General features: G+C 45.1%; 1 protein-coding gene across 3 annotated transcripts in view; it reads left to right on the top strand.

The window, feature by feature from the left end:
* The window catches only part of LOC147678093 (hydroperoxide isomerase ALOXE3-like), a 227,913-nt gene that overhangs the window by 84,001 nt on the left and 124,295 nt on the right, over nucleotides 1-19,617 (top strand). For all 3 annotated transcript variants that reach the window (XM_086946569.1, XM_086946568.1, XM_086946567.1), the window contains one exon: nucleotides 10,300-10,384. In XM_086946569.1, coding sequence (XP_086802695.1) covers nucleotides 10,300-10,384 — 85 coding nt within the window. The remainder of the gene's footprint in view (nucleotides 1-10,299; nucleotides 10,385-19,617) is intronic.

Genomic DNA, 19,617 nt, shown 5'->3' with positions numbered 1-19,617 from the left:
CACAAGTGGAGAGCCCAACACAGCAGAGCAACAGGGCCAGTGTCTATGGCACAGGTGAGACAGCAAGTACATGAGAGGCTGCACCGGGTAGAGTACAGCACAGCAGAGCAACAGGTCCAGTGCCCATAGCACAAGTGGAGAGCCCAACACAGCAGAGCAACCGGGCCAGTGTCCATAGCACAAGGGGAGAGCCCAACACAGCAGGGCAACAGGGCCAGTGTCCATGGCACAGGTGAGACAGCAAGTACATGAGAGGATGCACAGGGGAGAGTACAGCACAGCAGAGCAACAGGGCCAGTATCCATAGCACAAGTGGAGAGCCCAACACAGCAGAGCAACAGGGCCAGTGTCCATGGCACTGGTGAGACAGCAAGTACATGAGAGGCTGCACAGGGGAGAGTACAGCACAGCAGAGCAACAGGGCCAGTGTCCATGGCACAAGGGGAGAGCCCAACACAGCAGAGCAACAGGGCCAGCAACACACCCAGGTTATAAACCATGGTCAGGAGTAGCACACCTGTATGAGGGGGATGTCAACTCACTCCTGGCTGTCATGCGGACTTGGACCTGGCTGTGTGTCGGGGACAGCAGGCCCACTTGACTGAGGTGACAGAGCCCCAGGTGATGTGGGACTAACAGTGGCATGGCAAGCTGGAGGGCTGTGTGGACCAGGTGGCATAGTGGCACGTGGAGGTGGAGTCATGCAGACCTCTGACACAGTGTGGGTAGGAGAGGTTTGAGGGGTGCCCTTCCACTTCTTGGGAATATGAAATGGCTTCCCAGTCTTGGGGTTGATGTTAAGTGGTGATGACACAACAGGCACACACACCAACTGTCCCACATCAGGTGCAGACACTGGCACTACCTCTGGTGATGTGCTGGATTCTGCGGAACGCTTGGTCTGGCTATGCCTCTGGACCACCTTACCCTCTTTGCCAGGTATACCCCCTACAGTGCCCTCCTTTCCTTTTTTGCCAGGGGTGGTCTCTACAGTGCCCTCCTTTCCCTTTTTGCCAGGGGTGGTCTCTACAGTACCCTCCTTTCCCTTTTTGTCAGGGGTGGTCTCTGATGTGCCCTCCTTTCCTTTTTTCCCCAGGGGTGGTCTCTACAGTGCCCTCCTTTCCCTTTTTTCCAGGGGTGGCCTCCACAGTGCCCTCCTCCACCTGCTTCAATGGACTTGGAATTGGAGTTGATGTGGTGGGTGGATGTGTCCCTGTGCTCTTCCTAGGTGCACCCCTGATATGCCACACCTCTTCAGTGGGCACAGACACTGCATGGGTAGGTCTGTGTGTTTTTTCATTGACAGGAGAGTCTTTTGCTGGTGATGCCTCTGCGGCATCCGAGCCTGATGTCTGCCTCATTGCTCTTTTGGCCTTGCTCTTGCCTGACTGGCTCTTGTGTTTGCATTCTGGGCTGGCCCTGCTCTTCAGTGGGGATGGTGTCTGTGGGCGGGTGTGCTTGGATTGTGTCTGTTGTGTGCTTCTTGTGCTGTATCATTTTGGTGACGCTGGCGAAGTGATCACTGTCATCTGATGTGGCCACTGACTGTGGGGTGAACAAAGGCACCTGAGTAAGCATGGGCGGAAAATTCGTTACGCTCGCGGATTTTGCGGATTTTCGGTAAATTCGCAATCCGCGAGATTCGCGAATTTCCCGCAAAATCCGCAAATTCGCACGCAGCGGATTTTTTTTCTTTGCGGTGTAAGTTCGCAATTGCGAACATGTAGGTGCGGCGGGCAGCAACAATCTCGCACTCGCGAAATTACAAAAATTGCAATTCCGCACAAGAAATCTACTAGCAAGCAGCATAGACCTTCTGAAAATGATTATTTTTATCAGAATAACTCCTCAGGTTGACATTTGCCTGCACTTTTTTAGATTTGAGGCCTTTTGATTTTCTTTGGATAACTTTTGGATTAGAAATCAACTTTCTCATATAAGCTTGGTGGGGCATTAAAGTTGCTGTAATGCTGCTCTGCAGAAAAACGAGTTTTGCAAAAGTGAAAGCAGGTTCAAAAGTTCAAACTCATCATTAGTAACCGTTCCCTGTAGTGCTTCCTGACAAGGGCCCCTCCAGAGTTCAGTTGCTAGTTGCAACAATTGTATGACCCTGCTCTGACCCTCACAGCAGGCTCATAGAATAGCTACAAGTAGGCCACAAAGGTCCTGGAAAAGAAAATTGCACTGCAACAGAAAGCAAATTACAGTTAAGGATGCAGGTGCCAGACTGGAATTTTAAAACAGTGACACATTAATAAATCAACCCCAAATTAATTCATGCCAGTTGAAGCAGGCAGGTGTGCTTGCTTTTTCCCCCCATAATCTACAGTGATGATGAACCAGAGGGTGGCATAAGGCATTGATGTACCAGAGGGTGGCATGGGTAAAACAGAGGGTGGCAGGGGTGAAACAGAGGGTGCTGGGAACCTGTGATGATGAACTAGACGTAGAAACAACATAATCGTGACCGTTGCGAGCCGACATGTAAGTTCGCAATTGCGAACTGGTACAAAACCCTCGCAAACTGGCAGAAATCCTTGCGAACTGGCAGAATTCCTTGCGAACACGAAAAAAGCATTCAGCAGGTTCAAAAGTTCAAACTCATCATTAGTAACCATTCCCTGTAGTGCTTCCTGACAAGGGCCCCTCCAGAGTTCAGTTGCTAGTTGCAACAATTGTATGACCCTGCTCTGACCCTCACAGCAGGCTCATAGAATAGCTACAAGTAGGCCACAAAGGTCCTGGAAAAAAAAATTGCACTGCAACAGAAAGCAAATTACAGATAAGGATGCAGGTGCCAGACTGGAATTTTAAAACAGTGACACATTAATAAATCAACCCCAAATTAATTCATGTCAGTTGAAGCAGGCAGGTGTGCTTGCTTTTTCCCCCCATAATCTACAGTGATGATGAACCAGAGGGTGGCATAAGGCATTGATGTACTAGAGGGTGGCATGGGTAAAACAGAGGGTGGCAGGGGTGAAACAGAGAGTGCTGGGAACCTATGATGATGATAGGACGTAGAAACAACATAATCGTGACCGTTGCGAGCCGACATGTAAGTTCGCGATTGCGAACTGTTACAAAACCCTCGCGAACTGTCAGAAATCCTTGCGAACTGGCAGAAATCCTTGCGAACACAAAAAAAAAAATCTGCAAATTCGCGAGAATTTGCGGATTTTGCGGATTGCGAGTTCGCAAATTCGCAAAATTCGCGAACGCCAGATTCGCAAAATTCGCCCATGCTTACACATGAGCTGCAATGGGAGCATGTGCCTGTTGAAGGGCAGACGTCACTGTGGATGACAACACCTGGACTATACGGTGTATCCCACCCACGTCAGAGTGTATGCCCTCCAGGTATGCAACCACCTGGCCTAATTTCTTGTCATGGTCACTGAAGGCATTGAGCAGGGCGGTCTGGCCCACACAAAGCTGGCGCAGGAGCTCTACACACTCTGCAATGAGGGCAGCAGGGGGGACAGGTGCAGGTGCAGCGGTGCCAGGTGTGAATGTGACTCGTCCCCGACTAGTGACATGGATACGGGCAGCACCAGAGGAAGTGGATGGGAAGCTGGGCACTGGCCACTGGGTGGTAGATGATGATGCACACTCCCCATCCCCTGTGCCTGCCAACATGGATGCATCCCCGCTGGCATCAGATGATGTGCTACTCTGTGTCACTGGCCTCCGCTGCAGCTGTCCTGCTACTCTCGCCACCACTGGTTTCTGGCTCATGTTCCTCCGTGGTCTCTTGCGAATCTGCGTGAGAGAGAGATACAGGGTTGTGTAAGTGTCATCATCTGGTCACACAAATTCAAATCAATGCACTACAGGAGAGGCCCAAATCTACATGGTAACCACCACACCCTGCAATCACTGGCAACATCCACATGTGGACGCACGTTCTGTGTGACGCACTTTGGTCTGTGATCCCTGCCATGTCACTTATGCATTTGATGGTTGATGATGCTTGTCTCACTGTATGGTATCGTACCAGACTGGTGCTTTCACATAAACTCATGCACACAACTGAAATTTGACAGTCTACTGTGATCATTGTGTTCTGGATGTGTGCAGAGTTTACATGATGCATTGAGGTGTGACAGGTACAGCAGATGGGTATGATACAGTCATGGTAATTTTAGACTCATTGGCGCATGGTACAGCACCAGGCGTGCACATGTGAAATGTGTGGTTTAGTATGTGTGCATTCACATTGACTTATGTGTTGTTAGCGGCACTTGTGTATTGTTAGTGGAGAGGTGTGCCCTCTGTGTGTCTCAACTGGCCACCCATGTAACCTGGTGTGCCATGCATCTCTCAGGGCAGTCTTTGTTTTGCCTAGACATTGTTGATGGTGAGTGCTGTGGCCATCTCATGATGGTTGTCACTGACATTTGCACATTTACATCTCAACTAGGAGGAGGCCAAATCTCCTACGTCACCTGACAGTGTTGGAGGACATGGAGAATGTTGCAATCATTCAGACCAACACTGAAGATCCTGTGTGATCTTTTGGAGCCCCACCTGCAGCCTCGCCCCACTATCCAACAGCATTTCCACCCACATACAAGGTAATGGCAGCCCTCCAGTTTTTTGCAACTGGTTCCTTCCAGGAGACCGTGGCCAGCGCTGGAGGGATGTCGCAGCCCATGTCATTGCGGCTCCCACCCTACCATAGCAAAGTGCTTTAGTTTTTGAAAGAGAGAGTAGGAAACCTGCTCTCTCTTTCAAAAACCAAAGCGGATTGCTTTTTTTCATGGGGAGCAGCATGTTAGCTGCTCCCCAAGCAGAAAAGCAATTCCGGCTCCCTCAGGATGCAGGGAGCCGGCAGGGACTGTGGGTGGCTTGGGGACCCCCCCACGGCCCCCAATGAGGAGGGCCAGGCCCCGGGGGATGGGGTCCCTGGGGCAAGAAGTGGCCATAGGAGGGGGGCAAAGCAGCTCCCCTCCTATTTCGTAAAAAATAAATTAAAAAAGGCCCATGCCCCGGGGGATGGGGTCCCCGGGGCAGAGTATGGCCTTGGAAGGGGGCCATGTGGCCCCCTTCCCGATTTAAAAAAAAATTGGGGGCAGGCCCTGGGGGATGGGGTCCCAAGGGCCAAAAAAGAAAAAGAAGGGGGGCTACACAGCCCCCCTTCTTAAAAGTAAATTAAAAAACAAAAACGGGATCGGGAGGAGGCCACGCCCCCTCCATGCACCTCTCTGCAAACGCGGCCCCTGGCGCGTTTGCAGAGGGGTAACTAATTCTCCTCATTACACGTCTCTGTAACGCAGCCCCCAGGTGCATACTGGAGGTTCCTGGTGGGCTAGTTGGCCTTCTGGGACCACAAGTATGCAAGGGGAATTAGTTCCCCCTCTGCAAATGCGCCAGGGGGCTGCATTGCAGAGAGGTGTAATGAGGCCACGCCCCTTTTTACACCTCTCTGCAAAGCAGCCCCCTGGCGCATACTGGAGGTTCCTGGTGGGCTAGTTGGCCCCCAGGGACCCCCAGTATGCAAGGGGAATTAGTTCCTCCTCTGCAAATGCGCCAGGGGGCTGCGTTGCAGAGAGGTGTAAAAAGAGGCGTGGCCTCATTAAACCTCTCTGCAACGCAGCCCCTTGGTGCATACTGGAGGTTCCTGGTGGGCTAGTTGGCCTCAGGGACCCCCAGTATGCAAGGGGAATTAGTTACCCCTCTGCAAACGCGCCAACGGACTGCAATGCAGAGAGGTATAATGAGACCACGCCCCTTTTTACTAGGGGTGGGCGGCCAGCTACGCTTCGTGCACGGAGTGTGCGTAGTGTCGCCTACTCCGCATTTTGCGGAGCTGGCGTAGCCAGGCGGCACTACGCACGCTCCGCAGACGGAGCGTAGCTGGCCGCCACCCGCCTCCCTCCCGCCCTCCCTAAATACTTTCAAATAAAGGAATCAAATAATTTAAAAAGCACTTACCTTGCCCGCCGCTGCCCGCCGCGTCCCCGGGGCTCGCTATCTTCCGTCTTCCGTCTTCTTTAGTAATGCGCATGCGCGGGCGGCCGCGCATGCGCATTTTCACGAGAAAATGCGCATGCGTGGCCGCCCGCGCATGCGCATTGCTAAAGAAGACGGAAGACGGAAGATAGCGAGCCCCGGGGACGCGGCGGGCAGCGGCGGCAAGGTAAGTGCTTTTTAAATTATTTGATTCCTTTATTTGAAAGTATTTAGGGAGGGCGGGAGGGAGGCGGGTGGCGGGGCTGGCGGCCAGTGGTGTTTGCAGAGTGGGGCTACGCGGAGTGCGGAGGTGGGCGTAGTTTCTCGCCCACTTTGCGTAGCTCCGCGAAGCCCCACTCCGCCAACTCCGCCCAGGGTTACTTTTTACACCTCTGTGCAACGCAGCCCCCTGGCGCATACTGGAGGTTCCTAGTGAGCTAGTTGGCCCCCAGGGGCCCCAGTATGCAAGGGGAATAAATCCCCCTACTTAGAACATCTATGGGGCACGTTTGCACAGTGGTGAAGGTAGGGGGCAGGGCTTGAGGTGATATGAGTGCAAACATGCCCTGTGGCACGTTTTAAGTTGGGGAATTAATTCCTCTTCAATCCAGGGGTCCCCTAAGGTCAAACTAGTCCAACAGGTACCTCTAGTAAGCGCCACGGAGCTGTGCTGCAGAGTGTTTTAAAAAGGGGGCGTGCCCTCTGAAAAGCTCTCTGCAACACAGGTCCCTGGCGCATACTGGAGGTACCTGGTGGGCTAGTTGGCTCACAGGGAACCTCAGAATTGAAGAGGAATTAATTCTCCAACCTAAAACGTGCCATAGGGCTTGTTTGCACACATATCACCTCAGGCCCCTTACTCTTCCTTCACTATTGATCAAAATATTCCTCTAAAATCAGCCGAACTACGTATTCCGATTAACTCACCTGTTATCAGGAGAGACCTCAGTGCTGCATCTTTCAGCCCACTACTGATCCTGAAAAGTATTTTTAATCATAGTTACAGTAACTTGAATTTCCTTCCATAGGCTAACATTGACTGGTTTCTCTAGGAAATTCTTCTAAGTGTGGAGTGTTGGAAATTTAAAACATTCCTCTAAAATCAGCCGAACTACGAATTCTGATTTACTCACCTGTTATCAGGAGAGACCTCAGTGCTGCATCTTTGAGCTCACTACTGTTCCTGAAAAGTAATTTTAACCGTACCTACCAGTAACTTGAATTTCCTTCCATAGGATATCATTGCCTGCTATATAAAATATATATAAATTAAAAAAATATAAAATAAAATAAAAAATATAACAATTTCAATATTTTTAAACATTTTCTTTTCAATTTATATTAAAAATATGTAATGTAATTTAAAAAATAAAATATCTAAAAATAAATACTTTAAAACAATGTAGTAAATCAGTATAAAAAAAATAACAACTAATACAGTTAAAAATTATCATTTACAAAACCTTTGAAATTCACTGAAAAAAACATAGGTTTCAGCCACGTTATAGTTAGGAATTAGCATTTAAAAAACCTTAGAAATTCACTGAAAAAACTAAAGGTTTCACACAGCTAGACATTTCACTCATACAAAACCATTGAAATTCCCCCGTTATAGTTAGTTCAGCTAACTATAACTCGCGCGCCCGCAATGCACTGCTGATAACGTCACATATTACATCACTCATGACATGGTCAGTGACATCACTCATGACATCACTGATGACATCTCAAATGACATCACTGATGACATCACTGATGACATCATCCTTGTGAAAGAGTGGCAGACCTCCTCTCACCCTAATATAACCTTTGACACACACATTCAAAAATAGAAACTCAAATTTTCAAATATATATATATATATCCTACTGGCGGTCACCAGTAGGTAGCTATAGTTAGAACCGAGTTTCCATAGGAAAAGCGTTTTTTGATTTGCCAATATCTTTGGCGCCGTTTGACAAATCTTTGTGAAATTACCCCAAAAAATAGGGTCGGACCTCTAAGTTTGTGTGTTGAAAGTTTTGGGGCAATTCGTCAAGCGGGGGCCGAGAAAAAAGGCAGGTCCCAAAGCGTGTTTTCTCCATGTTATTTTCCATAGGAAACTTTATTACAGGCTACAGCCCGACCTGGTGAATGGAATTATCTCAAATTTAGCCAAAAGGTAGGTCTTGGTTTAAAATGTGCCCTTTTTAAAATAAATTGTGTAAATCCGTTCAGTAGTTCCTTGGACCGCCTCTCTGCAATCCAGCTCTGTTATGCATATTGGAGGTACCTTGTGGGCTAGTTGGCCCCCAGGGACCTTCAGTATTCAAGGGGAATTAATTCCCCATCTAACAACGTGCAGGGGGGGGCTTGTTTGCAGAGTGGTGGAGAAAGGGGCCGTGGCCATTGTCTACCTCTCAGCAATCCTACTGCGTGGGCTTACTGTTAAGAGGTTGGCTAGCTGGCCCCTAAAGGACCCGCAGCAGTGAAGGGGACTTCAATCCCCAACCAAGAGCACGCCAGGGAGTGCGTTTGTAGAGTGGTGGGCAAAGGGGGCATGGCCAAATACCCCTCTTGTTACCACCAGTAAGTCCCACACAGTGGGATTTCTAAGACGTCTTCGGAGCCCATGTCCCCCTTTCTCCATCACTCTGCAAACACGCCTCCTGGTGGACTAGGGGATGGGGGCTGAAGTCCAATTTAGTCCTAAAGGAGTTTGGGGGCCAAGAAGCCCTCCTGGTACCTCCTAAAGTCCTACGCAGTGGAATTCCTGAGTGCTGGCCGGAGGCCCAGCAACCTTACTCCACCACTCTGCAAATGCATCTACTAGTTAAAGAAGTGTTTGCAATGCAATAGGTTTCACATTTGCGAGAGTTAGAGCTATTGGCGTTGTAAGTGTGTGGTGGAATTATGTGGTAAACTGTGCAGTGAAATTATGTGGATAGAAAGCATTTGGTTTTTAGTGAATAGGAATTATGTAGAGTGGGATTATGTGTTATGAAGAGTAATTATGTGGTATGGGAGTCTGTTGTGGAGTGGTAGCTTCAGGTTTAGTCTTCCTCCCTTCCATAGAAGCTCAACTATGAACTCAGTGAGACAAAAAAAGAAGCAATCACTGGGTAGCACTTGTGGACCTAGGCAGAGGTATGAGCAGGGCCACTGGAATTATGCCACTGACTGCACCGACTTTTGCACAGTTGTAAATTTTAAGAATTAGCTGCATAATCCATCATCTGCTCTCTAATGTGCAGATTTGAACAACTAAAAGCCTTTTTTCTACCTCAAACTTTACCAAAAATGCAGTGACAAGCGTGGTGGAAGCACCTTTGCAAACATAAAACGTATTGCTAAATGTCGATGTTAAATTGGCGCTAATGGTGTGCAAGTCACTCTTGCCTCCTTCTGCGCCTCTCTTGCCTCTTTCTGCATTTCTGTTGCTTCTTTCTGCACATTCTCTTCTAATTCTGCACATCTCTTGACTCGTACACCTCTGTTGCCTCTTTCTGCACCTCACTTGCTTCTTTCTGTACCCCTCTTGACTCTTTCTGCAACCTTGGTCCCTCTTTCTGCACCCTTCTTGTCTCTTTCAGCATCTCTGTTGCTTCTTTCTGTACCCCTCTTGCCTCTTTCTGTATCCCTCTTGCTTCTAAGTGCACCTCTCCTACAACTTTCTGTACCCCTCTTGCCTCTTTCAGCACCTCTGATGGTTCTTTCTGCACTGCTCTTACTTCTTGCTGCACCTCCTTTGCACATTTCTGTATCCCTCTTGCCTCTTTCTGAACCCCTGTTCCCTCTTTCTGTACCTGTCCTGTCTGTTTCTAGTAGGTCCTCAGAGTCTAGCACAGCTGATGTTGCAGTAGTTCCAATGTGCTATGACCAGGGTCCTTATCAACTCCATACTGTGGCCAATTTGAAGTACTGGAAGACTGTTGCGTTATATGGGGATTTGGAGATTGATACCACTGACCAATTTGTTGTCCTTGTATGGAGAGGAAAGAGTCAGTGAGGGGTGGGGTGGTTGTATGAAGGTACGAAGGGTGTAGGAGGAACAGATTTTCAGAGTCAAATGTATCCTTTGTATTTGTTTGCAAGGAAGATGGCAGAAAGCTAGTAACAAAACTAAGCATGAACACCTTATTAAAGGGAAATGTGACCCAACTGGTCTTTGGGTAATTTCAAATTTGTTGCCTGTTAGTCCAACTCTTCCCTACCTGAGGCAGGTTAACATCACCTGAATCAGATATTCTCTCTTGCATTTGATAGGCATCTCATTCTAACGCATGTGTCTTTTATTGTTTTCATGTGATATTTTAAACGTATTTAATGAAAGACCTCCATGAACATCACTCTTTTTACCTACAGCTACACTGGCCTCTGCAGAAGCTCTCAACCCCCTCCTCCTAAAGCGGCGGGAAAACGAGCTGAAAGAGAGACGAGAGACCTTCAAGTGAGTTATTCTATGTTCTGTAAACTCATATAGTGCTAACACGTTAGCTGCTGCAATACAAAAATGTCCCTCTCTGTCGTTTATAGCCAACGCTAACAGAACATCATAATATTATCAGCATTTTAATGATGACAATTTGTACAGGCAAACAATTAACATAGTAATTTATAATTTAGCATGTAACTAAATACTAAATAGCAATTAGGGTAAGATTTGGTTTTGTTGTGGGGGGTTCCTTCTTCAGTGAGCATTGATACTCTGTGGTATTGAACGGTCTCCTCTGTGGGTGAGCACAACAAGAGCACAATTCACTTACCTACACTTTCATGATAGTCATCCCCCTCCCCAACAGCATTACTGTGCGTACTGAACAATAGGTGTAGAGTTTCAGGAAGGTTATCCCTAGTAGAAACAAATAAGGGGCGCTGCAATCTTATAATTAAAAAACTACGGTGATGGTGCAGAACCCACCCCTCATTACCACACATTAAGTACCCAATTCCCCTTTTCTTCTTTGGGAACATTTTCCGAAATGTACCCTTTGGCACTTGCCTCAGTGTTCAGCACTCTCCCCAGTGAGCTTTGTGCTATGATAAGCATAACCACCTCTATATAGATATAAACATACATCCAAGGAATAGTCCAGACAGAGGCAATTGCCCCTGTCAGGGTCAGACTGGCCTTCAGGGTATCCCAGCAGTGCCAAAAAGGCTCATCTGAATGGTCAGTGTTTGGGCTGCTCTTTGGGCTGTTTGTGGGTCTATTTTATGGGCTGGTGGTCGATTTACTGTTTATATCTAATTACAACAAACCTTGCATGCAGAAATCACAGATGCATTCAGTTTCCCAAACCTTGCAAAACATCTAAACATCTTGTCTTTACAAGTTTAAAACTGCTTTGATTTGCAAATGTGGGTCTCGTTTACCTAATTGATTCACTAAAGGGAGCCACTTTTTATTTGGTGATAGGACCTGTTTTGTGACCCAGTCTGACCCTGGTCCCTGTCGCGGCCTGTCTAATAGAACATTTTAAAGGACATCTGTATCAGTACTTTTGCAATATTTTAAATTAAGTGGCATTTTCAAAGTCAAAAATACCTTTATTTTAGCAACCAAGATCATAAAAGTATATAATATACATTAAAATTCATTCTAAATACCTAAAAAAACAATATTCACATTAAAACACAATTTGAACACAATTGCAGTATTCATAAAAATATCAATTAAAATAAAATGAAGCAGGTAGTTGCAGATGGGCCTGTCAATTACAAGCAGTAGCAGCAAGGTATGATACACAGTGCTTGAAAGTAATGTAGGGGAGCTATTGTTATGAGTGAAGGGATACAGCCTTCCTTTGGAAGAACCACATAGCGCCCACATATTTGGCGACCGCAGAGGTGTATAAAGGCCGGCAGTCAATTCTTGGTATGCGAAGCGCAACACTGTGCCTTCTAGTACCTAGCTGCCTGCAAATAGGTGATAGTCAAATGGAGCATGCATGAGTATAGGTGGGCAAGCAGAGAGGACATGAGAGGCAGTCTCCATCAAAAGATTGCACACTGGGCAAACCGGGAATGCCGGTGCCAGCCATTTTGAAGTAAATGATTTCTGTGGTAAAGTTCCCACTCTAAACTGAAAGTACAACTTTCTACACATTGGCACTATAATAATATCCCAGAACGGCTCATAGGCACAAGAAGATTTAAAATGTATTAACTCACCTGACAGAGTGGCACTGACAGCTTTATAGACATCGTAAGACATTGTTGCCTAATAGAGATTTTTCAGAGACTCTTTTGAGGGGATAAAGCCACCGGATGTGTTCTCCTGTAGATCAGCCAGACCATTGGAGATAAGTGTCTCTTTGATATGGTGAAGCCAGTGAATTTTATTTACATGGTCTATCTTTATAATATTCTGTAAAGCATGTTGTTGAACTTAAAGAAGACCACCCTGCACCCTTTCCGGACAAGAACCCAGACACTTTAGAAGCCACCATCCTCATTGGATACACTGATACACCGCATTATCGCAGTGGAGCAGGTTTGGGTTTTTTAAATGTTTTTTTTTCTGCCGATAACAGTTCAAGTCCTTTTACTACCTCCATATTAGGTCTAGCCCCCCTTGCCAAGCATGGATCCTGATCAGTTACTCCCACTCCACCCAATCTGGAATTGGATAGCATTATTGCATATAAAATTAGGTACCCAACCACTCTAACCAAATAGGCCTCCAAGATCTTCAAACACAGAATTCTCAATAAACACCCAGAACCCATTATCTCTGACCCCTACTTCTGTGCATCAAATGGAACCTCAAAAAAATTATCTTCTTTGCTTCACACAAAAAAAGAGCTCATTGGAGAAAAACCCTCTAAGATATGCTCCTGATCTCAACATCCAAGAAAACTGTGCACAGTCTTAGACTATCCGTAGCTCCCTCACCTGCTTTCAATGCGAAAGTAACCATCTCCATCTACAACAATGGGATTATCTTTGTCCAGGCATCAAACCACATTCTAGAGGTGTTCAAAAAAGTTTTCCCTATCATCAATCATGCAGTATATATTATGGACCCAGCTCCCTCTCAGGTACATAATAGGTCTCCACACATCGCAAAAACACCCCAACTAATGTCACTTCACTTCCTACCCCCATTAAGCAGTCCCTTCATGTTCCCTCATCGAACCAGCATAGTGATCAACTTACACAGTACTAATACGTCCATACCCCTGAGAGGGTGTAGTGACTCCCAGCAAAACACCAAACAAATTAGTGCTCTCACGTCACAACTGTAACAAGGACTACAGAGATGCACAACATTAAAGATATCTCTAACACACCCTCAATGTTCACCCCCTTGGATAATCTTATCTTGCCGATGACCCAGTCATCTCAACCACCTCTCCACAAAAGGCTCATGATCTCCTAGCTGTCCATAACCAACCTTATCATCCTACTCCCATGCTTCAATAAAATCCTGACTAGACTCAATCACACAAAACCTACACCACCTCAAGTTTGGCATACAAAGCCTAATAAATATCATGTCCATGATAACCTGCACCAAATGCCACAAATGGTCTCCAGGAAATAATGGACTCAGCTTTCCTCCACCCACTAAACAACCCCCCACAACCACCAATCTCACCACCCCATTTCACAAAATGGTAATCTATACCTTACCCTGATGCCACCACGAGGCCCACTAGACTAAAGAATCCACTGTCAGACAGTGACATTCACTCCCTTCTACACACATATAATCAGTCACAACATGACAATACAGACAATCTAGCTCATATCCAAACAATCACCTCAAACCCACACAGAAATCCTGTGCAGAATGCGAGAGATGTAAATAAGGCCAACCTCATGCTAGACCCCATCACACAGATGTCCCTAGCTGACACCAAACCATACCTGAAATGCATGCTTCTCAATTGCAGATCAGCTATGAAAAATGTGGTAGGTTATGCAGACCTTATCCTTGCTTCAGAGATAGACCTATTACTACAACAGAAAAATGGCTAAATGACTTCTCTACTCCAATCCTTGACATGCTAGTCTCAACTAGCTATGACATTATAAAATGAGACCGACAAGTGAAACCGTGTGGAAGCATCGCCTGCATATACTGCAGTAACCTTGGAGTGAAGCATTCTATAACCGCCAAACTATCCTCTTGGGAATACCTATGCTTATACATGACTAGCAACAATAAACCATTCAAACTATGCCTGATATACCACCCTCCTTGTAACAACTTATCATTCATCAAACAAATTATGGAAACCATCACTTCCAACGTAGGACAACACTACACCCAGATCTTTCTTGTTGATTTTAACATACACTGGATTGGCCTGAGTGACCGATCAGTTTTCAGCCTTAAAACCTTCGTAGCAGACCTAACCTCATCCACATCTGTGACAGTCCTACTCACAACCTGGGTGTGACCTTGGATCTACTCGTTACTGGTGCAAACTCCATTCAAATTAAATCCATCAACACATGCGTTGGACCAACCATCACCTTCCTAATCAATGAATCAGTGAAGTCTCATAAATCTCAACCTGAAAATCCCAAACACCTGAAAAAAAACAACATGGACATACACCCCAATGATCTGACAATGCTAATCAATAACATCTTGCCTCCTACAGCGGTCATGTCTGATGTCCATGAATTGACAAACCACTACAACAACTCCATGACAACCTTTCTGGACACCATTGCACCCCTACAACTAAAAGGACTCTCCATTAAAGGCTCCGAACTTTGGTTCAATAAAAAACTAAATTCAGAAAGACACAATCTAAGCCTAGGGAAACAAGGTTTGGAGATCATCACTGTCCCTAGAACACCTTAAGAACATGAGATCACTGAGGTGCACCAACAACAAGAGCATCAGAAACTCAAAAGCACATTTCTTTAGAACTCAACTTGACAAGGCTAGAAATCACCCCCAAAAAACTATTTGAGATTGTCAAACAATAATCCAGTTAAAAAGCAAACCTCCTCTCAACTGATTCAAATCAGTAGCCAAACTACAATGAATTTGCCCACTTCTTCCTCGATAAGAAAACTAAGGTTGAAATTGATCTCCAAACATGCTTGATCGCCTTCCGATGATGCCTCCAAATAGCCCAACCCCATCTCTTGTCGCTCAGTCCACAGACCACTCTGATCTCACCATTAAAAACATAAAATTGTGGAACACATAAAATCCTGTTGAGGAAACTTCTAATCTTGACATCTTGACATCACTAAAACCGTCAAACCCCTACTGCAACCTATTACCATCTAACCTCTTCAAGGATCTTAAAACGTCTTTACTTCAACTGTGGTCCAAGATTTTGAATGCTTCACTACTTCAAGGGGTTATTCCAGACTGCCTAAAATGGCACAAGTAACCCCCATCCTAAAAAAACCCTCAGCAGATCATTTGAACCCAAATATTTTCTGACCTATCTCAACCATTCTGTCTCTGGCAAAGCTCCTGGAGAAATGAGTCCATGCACAACTATGCAAGTACATAAACCAGTTAAACCTTATTGACCAATTCTAATCAGGCTTCATGCAGGGTTCACAGTCCAGAAATGGCACTGACCCACATAGTTGTGTAAAGGGCTTAAAATACTCTAAAAAATGCTAGATCAGAATGAATCGTGCCTCCTTATCCTTTTGGACTTCTCCTCAGTTTTAAATACTGTCAAACATGATGCCCTACCTGACTTACAAGAATGCACAATGGAGTTATCAAGGATCGTTCTGAATTGGTTTGCCTAATTTCTTTATAATAGAACTCAGAGAATCAAGGTTTGCCAAACTCTGTCCAATTCCACTCCAGTCCAACAGGGGTCCACCCGATCACATACTCTCGGCAACCTCTTCATGGAGCCCCTAAAAGGTATTCTGAAATTCACTAATGTGAAATTCCACATGTATGCAGACAACACTGAACTGTACCTAAAATCTCCTCCCTGGATGATATCCGTTTACTTAACTCAACTCTTCATAAAACCCAAAACTGGCTGACAAGAAAGCCACCTCAAACTCAACTCGCTCAATATAGAATTGCTCTTAATCATCCTACCAAAAGGATCCCTCAATATCAAAGATTGAATGAAATATCTAACAGCCTTGAATTGCCTTCCTCAAGTTATTGATTCCATGAGATCACTGGGAATAACACTCGACAAGAAGCTCAACATGCAAGAACAAATCAGCACTGCCACCAAAGGGGCCAACCTTCAAATCAACATACTAAGGAAAATAAAAACCTTTCTCCCCATCAACAACCTCAAAGTAGCTGTACAAGTACTAGTAATCCCCACTTTAGCATATGGAAGTACTGCCTTATGGCCTGACTAGATCTAAACTGGTTCAATTAAATGCACCCCTTAATTTTGCTGCAAGACTCTTCACTGGATCGAAGAACCACATCACTCCTGATATGAAGACACTGGCTCCCCTATGAGGCAATGATGCAGCTGAAAATTGCCTGCTTGACACATAAAGCACTACACTTTAACACACCGAAGTATCTAGCTGATAAAGTGGAATGGTCCGGCAGCTGCAGATCCTGTAGGAGTGCCAGCACCGTACTGATAAAACCACAGAAATTACATAAAACGAAAACCTACAACCGAGCCTTCTCCAAAATGGGCCCTAGAATCTTGAACTCCATTTCCACTGATATCAGATTGAATCCGTCAATCATCTCATTAAAAAAAGAAGTCAAATTCTTTCTGATAAACAAATATTTACACTAGAACTCTTACTCAGCATATGGAATGTAACTGTCACAATATCCCAACATGGACTCATACTCGCCGTTTATCATCTGGGTGGTTAACTCTTTGACCTCTTCCAGATTTGCAATGAGCATTAACAGCATTTGTTTTTGCTTGGTTTTCATATTTTCCTCTTGCCTAACCAATTGTAAAGCACTCTCATACTCCACTAGGGTCAAGTTCGGGCTATATAAAACTTTATAAATAAAATAAAAGCAATGACATAATGTGCTAACTCTGGCTTAGACAACAATCTCCTCAAATACAGCAATGGGCAGCAGAGTCTGGCTTTGTCTTCTACACTTTTTACACCCATGTCCAATGTTATAGGGTAAGAGGGTGTGCTGGAAGGTAGGAGGAAAACAGTTAAACAAAATTATTCTCAGATCTAATCAGCTCATTGATGTTAGTGAAACCCCAAAACTCTACAGTCTACACCTTAGAGAGCAGAGCCCAGTGCCTTCGCCTCATAGATCCGGTAGGCAGGAGCTATTGGTTTGCTGAAAGAGGCTCAATGCTCTTAAAAAATTGCCCCAACTATCTGTCTATGCTGGACAGCTGCATTGCTAATGTGTGGTTTCCATGACAAATTAGAGGAGAGACTGACCCCCAAATAGGCAAAGGCGTCCACCTTCTCTAGGGGAATCCCTCCTGATACTAATCCTGCTTTAAGTGATTTGTGCTGGTTAAAAAAAACCTAAGTCTAGTTTTTGTAGTGTTGATTTCCAGCCCTGAGTGCAGCAAAACTCATCAAAGTAAGGAAAAGTTTTTAAAACCCATTCCGCGTCCTGCAGATTAACAGATTATCATTAGCAAAGAGGAGGATATATATTTTTCACATTAGCTAATGAGGGGGTCTAAGTATTGGCACAGATAAGAAGTGTACAATATCATTTAGAAACAATGAAAACCAACTTAGGGCCAGTGTACAGCCCTGACGAAAGCCCTTAGACAACGGCACCCTCTCAGTCAGCTGATCCTGTGTGCCCCAACGGATTCTGGTATAGTTGGTTTTATGAACGGGTATCACTGTAAACAAACTGTCGAGGTGCATGCCCATGTAGCTGAAAACTTGCCATAGTTTTGGGTGAGGGACCAATTCAAAAGTGGATTTTAAATTAACAATGCAGATTACTACTGTTTTACAATAAATTAACAGGAAGCAGAAGAAGTGTTCAATGGTGGATGCTCTCTTCTGGAACCCAGCCTAAAAAGGGCTTAGAACATTGTCTGCATCTATCCAATCCTGAATTTTAAATAGTACACAACAGCTGAAAACCTTTTCATTGTGATCTATTAGACGTATGGGGCTATAATTTGCCGGCTGGGACCTGTTCTCCTTTTTATAGATTGGAAACATGACGGTACCCCTTCCAGCAATTTAGAATGGATGCACCCTTAGCAATGGCATTGGTGAGGATGAGTACATATTCGGATTATACTTTAATATCATGGAGAAAAATGACAGCTGGTATGCCATCCAGGCCAACAGCCCTTCCTCTCATGATAGCCTTAAAGGACTATAAGATATCGGATAAGTCAAACATTGGCTCAGCACTAAGCAGAGAATCAGTAGGCATATAGGAACCCTCAGATGGCATCATGGTGCTGTGGTGGTACAGGTTCTCGAAGTGGTCAAACCCCTCAGTCAGGGAAACAACATTAGCAGGTTACAATGCAGCAGCATTTCCACTCCTCAAGACCAGCACCCAGAACTTGGTAGAAGCCCTCTCAGAGGAGGCCTCTTTGAGGACCAGAATCCTTTGTTCATTCCAGTCCCGTTTTGCTTTGCTTTTTCCAACAACTTTTTATAGACTTTCCAAATAACTGGGATTTGTCAGTACCCTGAGCTTTGATTGCCTGAAACAGAGTACTTTTCAGCTGATGACATTACCCCTCATAGCATGAGCTAGGGTTGTGAGCTAATTTTTTAAGCTGTATAACAGGGATAGTGAAGTAAGCCAAAATGTGTTAAAGAATGACGGTGTAGAGCACTAATGTCCTTGTGGCCCTCTGCATTTGTGTGGACATTATGCATTTTAAGAAGAGTTGCTTGCAGATCCTGGTTTATGGCAAGTGAAATGTCTACCTGGACTAATATTTGGTGCCATTTAAGATGGCGCATATCAGTTGTAAGTTCAATTTCCCTAGTGAAAGGTTAAAACTATCAGATCGGTTACTATCACAGATAGCTGACATGGATAGAAACAGCGGATTATGGTCGCTCTCAGCTCTATGCATAATAACCATGTCGACAACAAATGACTGCAGTTTCAAATCAACTAAAATGTAGTCAATATGACTGGTATGATTGGGTTTTTTACATGTAATGGCCCCTCTGGGATCTGATCGTGTGTGGCCATTAGTGGTCCTAACCCCAAGTTCAAAGGAAAAGCCTTTAACTGAAAAACAGCCTGAGTGCACCTTTTATGGGGGCAATAGCCAGATGGGGGACATCCCATATTTTGTCCTCCTCATATGTTATCCGGACATCATCATTGTCAAGGTATTCAAAGGTGGTATTAAAGTCCCCCACCAAAATAAGATACTGCTATTAGTGGTGCCCATCCAAATAGTCCTCAAGGAATTGAAAAGTTTTTGAGGCTAGACTACCCTTTTTCTCTCTGGTATAGATGTTGAAAATGTCAACACACATATTCATATTATTGATAGACATAGATTGCAAAAATATCTTGGCAATCTATGTCTAGTTGGCAGATTTGCAATTGTGAGAAGCTCCGACGCAGGTAGTTAAGTCACCAGAGGCTCTTCAAACGAAGCTTGATTTTGCTGCGACTTGAAGGTTAAGATATCCAGATTTAAATAAAGGGTTGGTGCTCCATATCTCTTTGAGCAAGCAATATGTTGTATCCCTCAAAAAGTTGTTCCAGTATAGTTGGATAATTGTGTATCTAATACCAGAAACATTCTA

The sequence above is a fragment of the Lissotriton vulgaris genome, chromosome 12 (genome assembly GCF_964263255.1).
Source record: "Lissotriton vulgaris chromosome 12, aLisVul1.2, whole genome shotgun sequence".
In the NCBI taxonomy this organism is placed as follows: domain Eukaryota; kingdom Metazoa; phylum Chordata; class Amphibia; order Caudata; family Salamandridae; genus Lissotriton; species Lissotriton vulgaris.
This window is presented reverse-complemented; position numbering and strand designations above follow the sequence as displayed.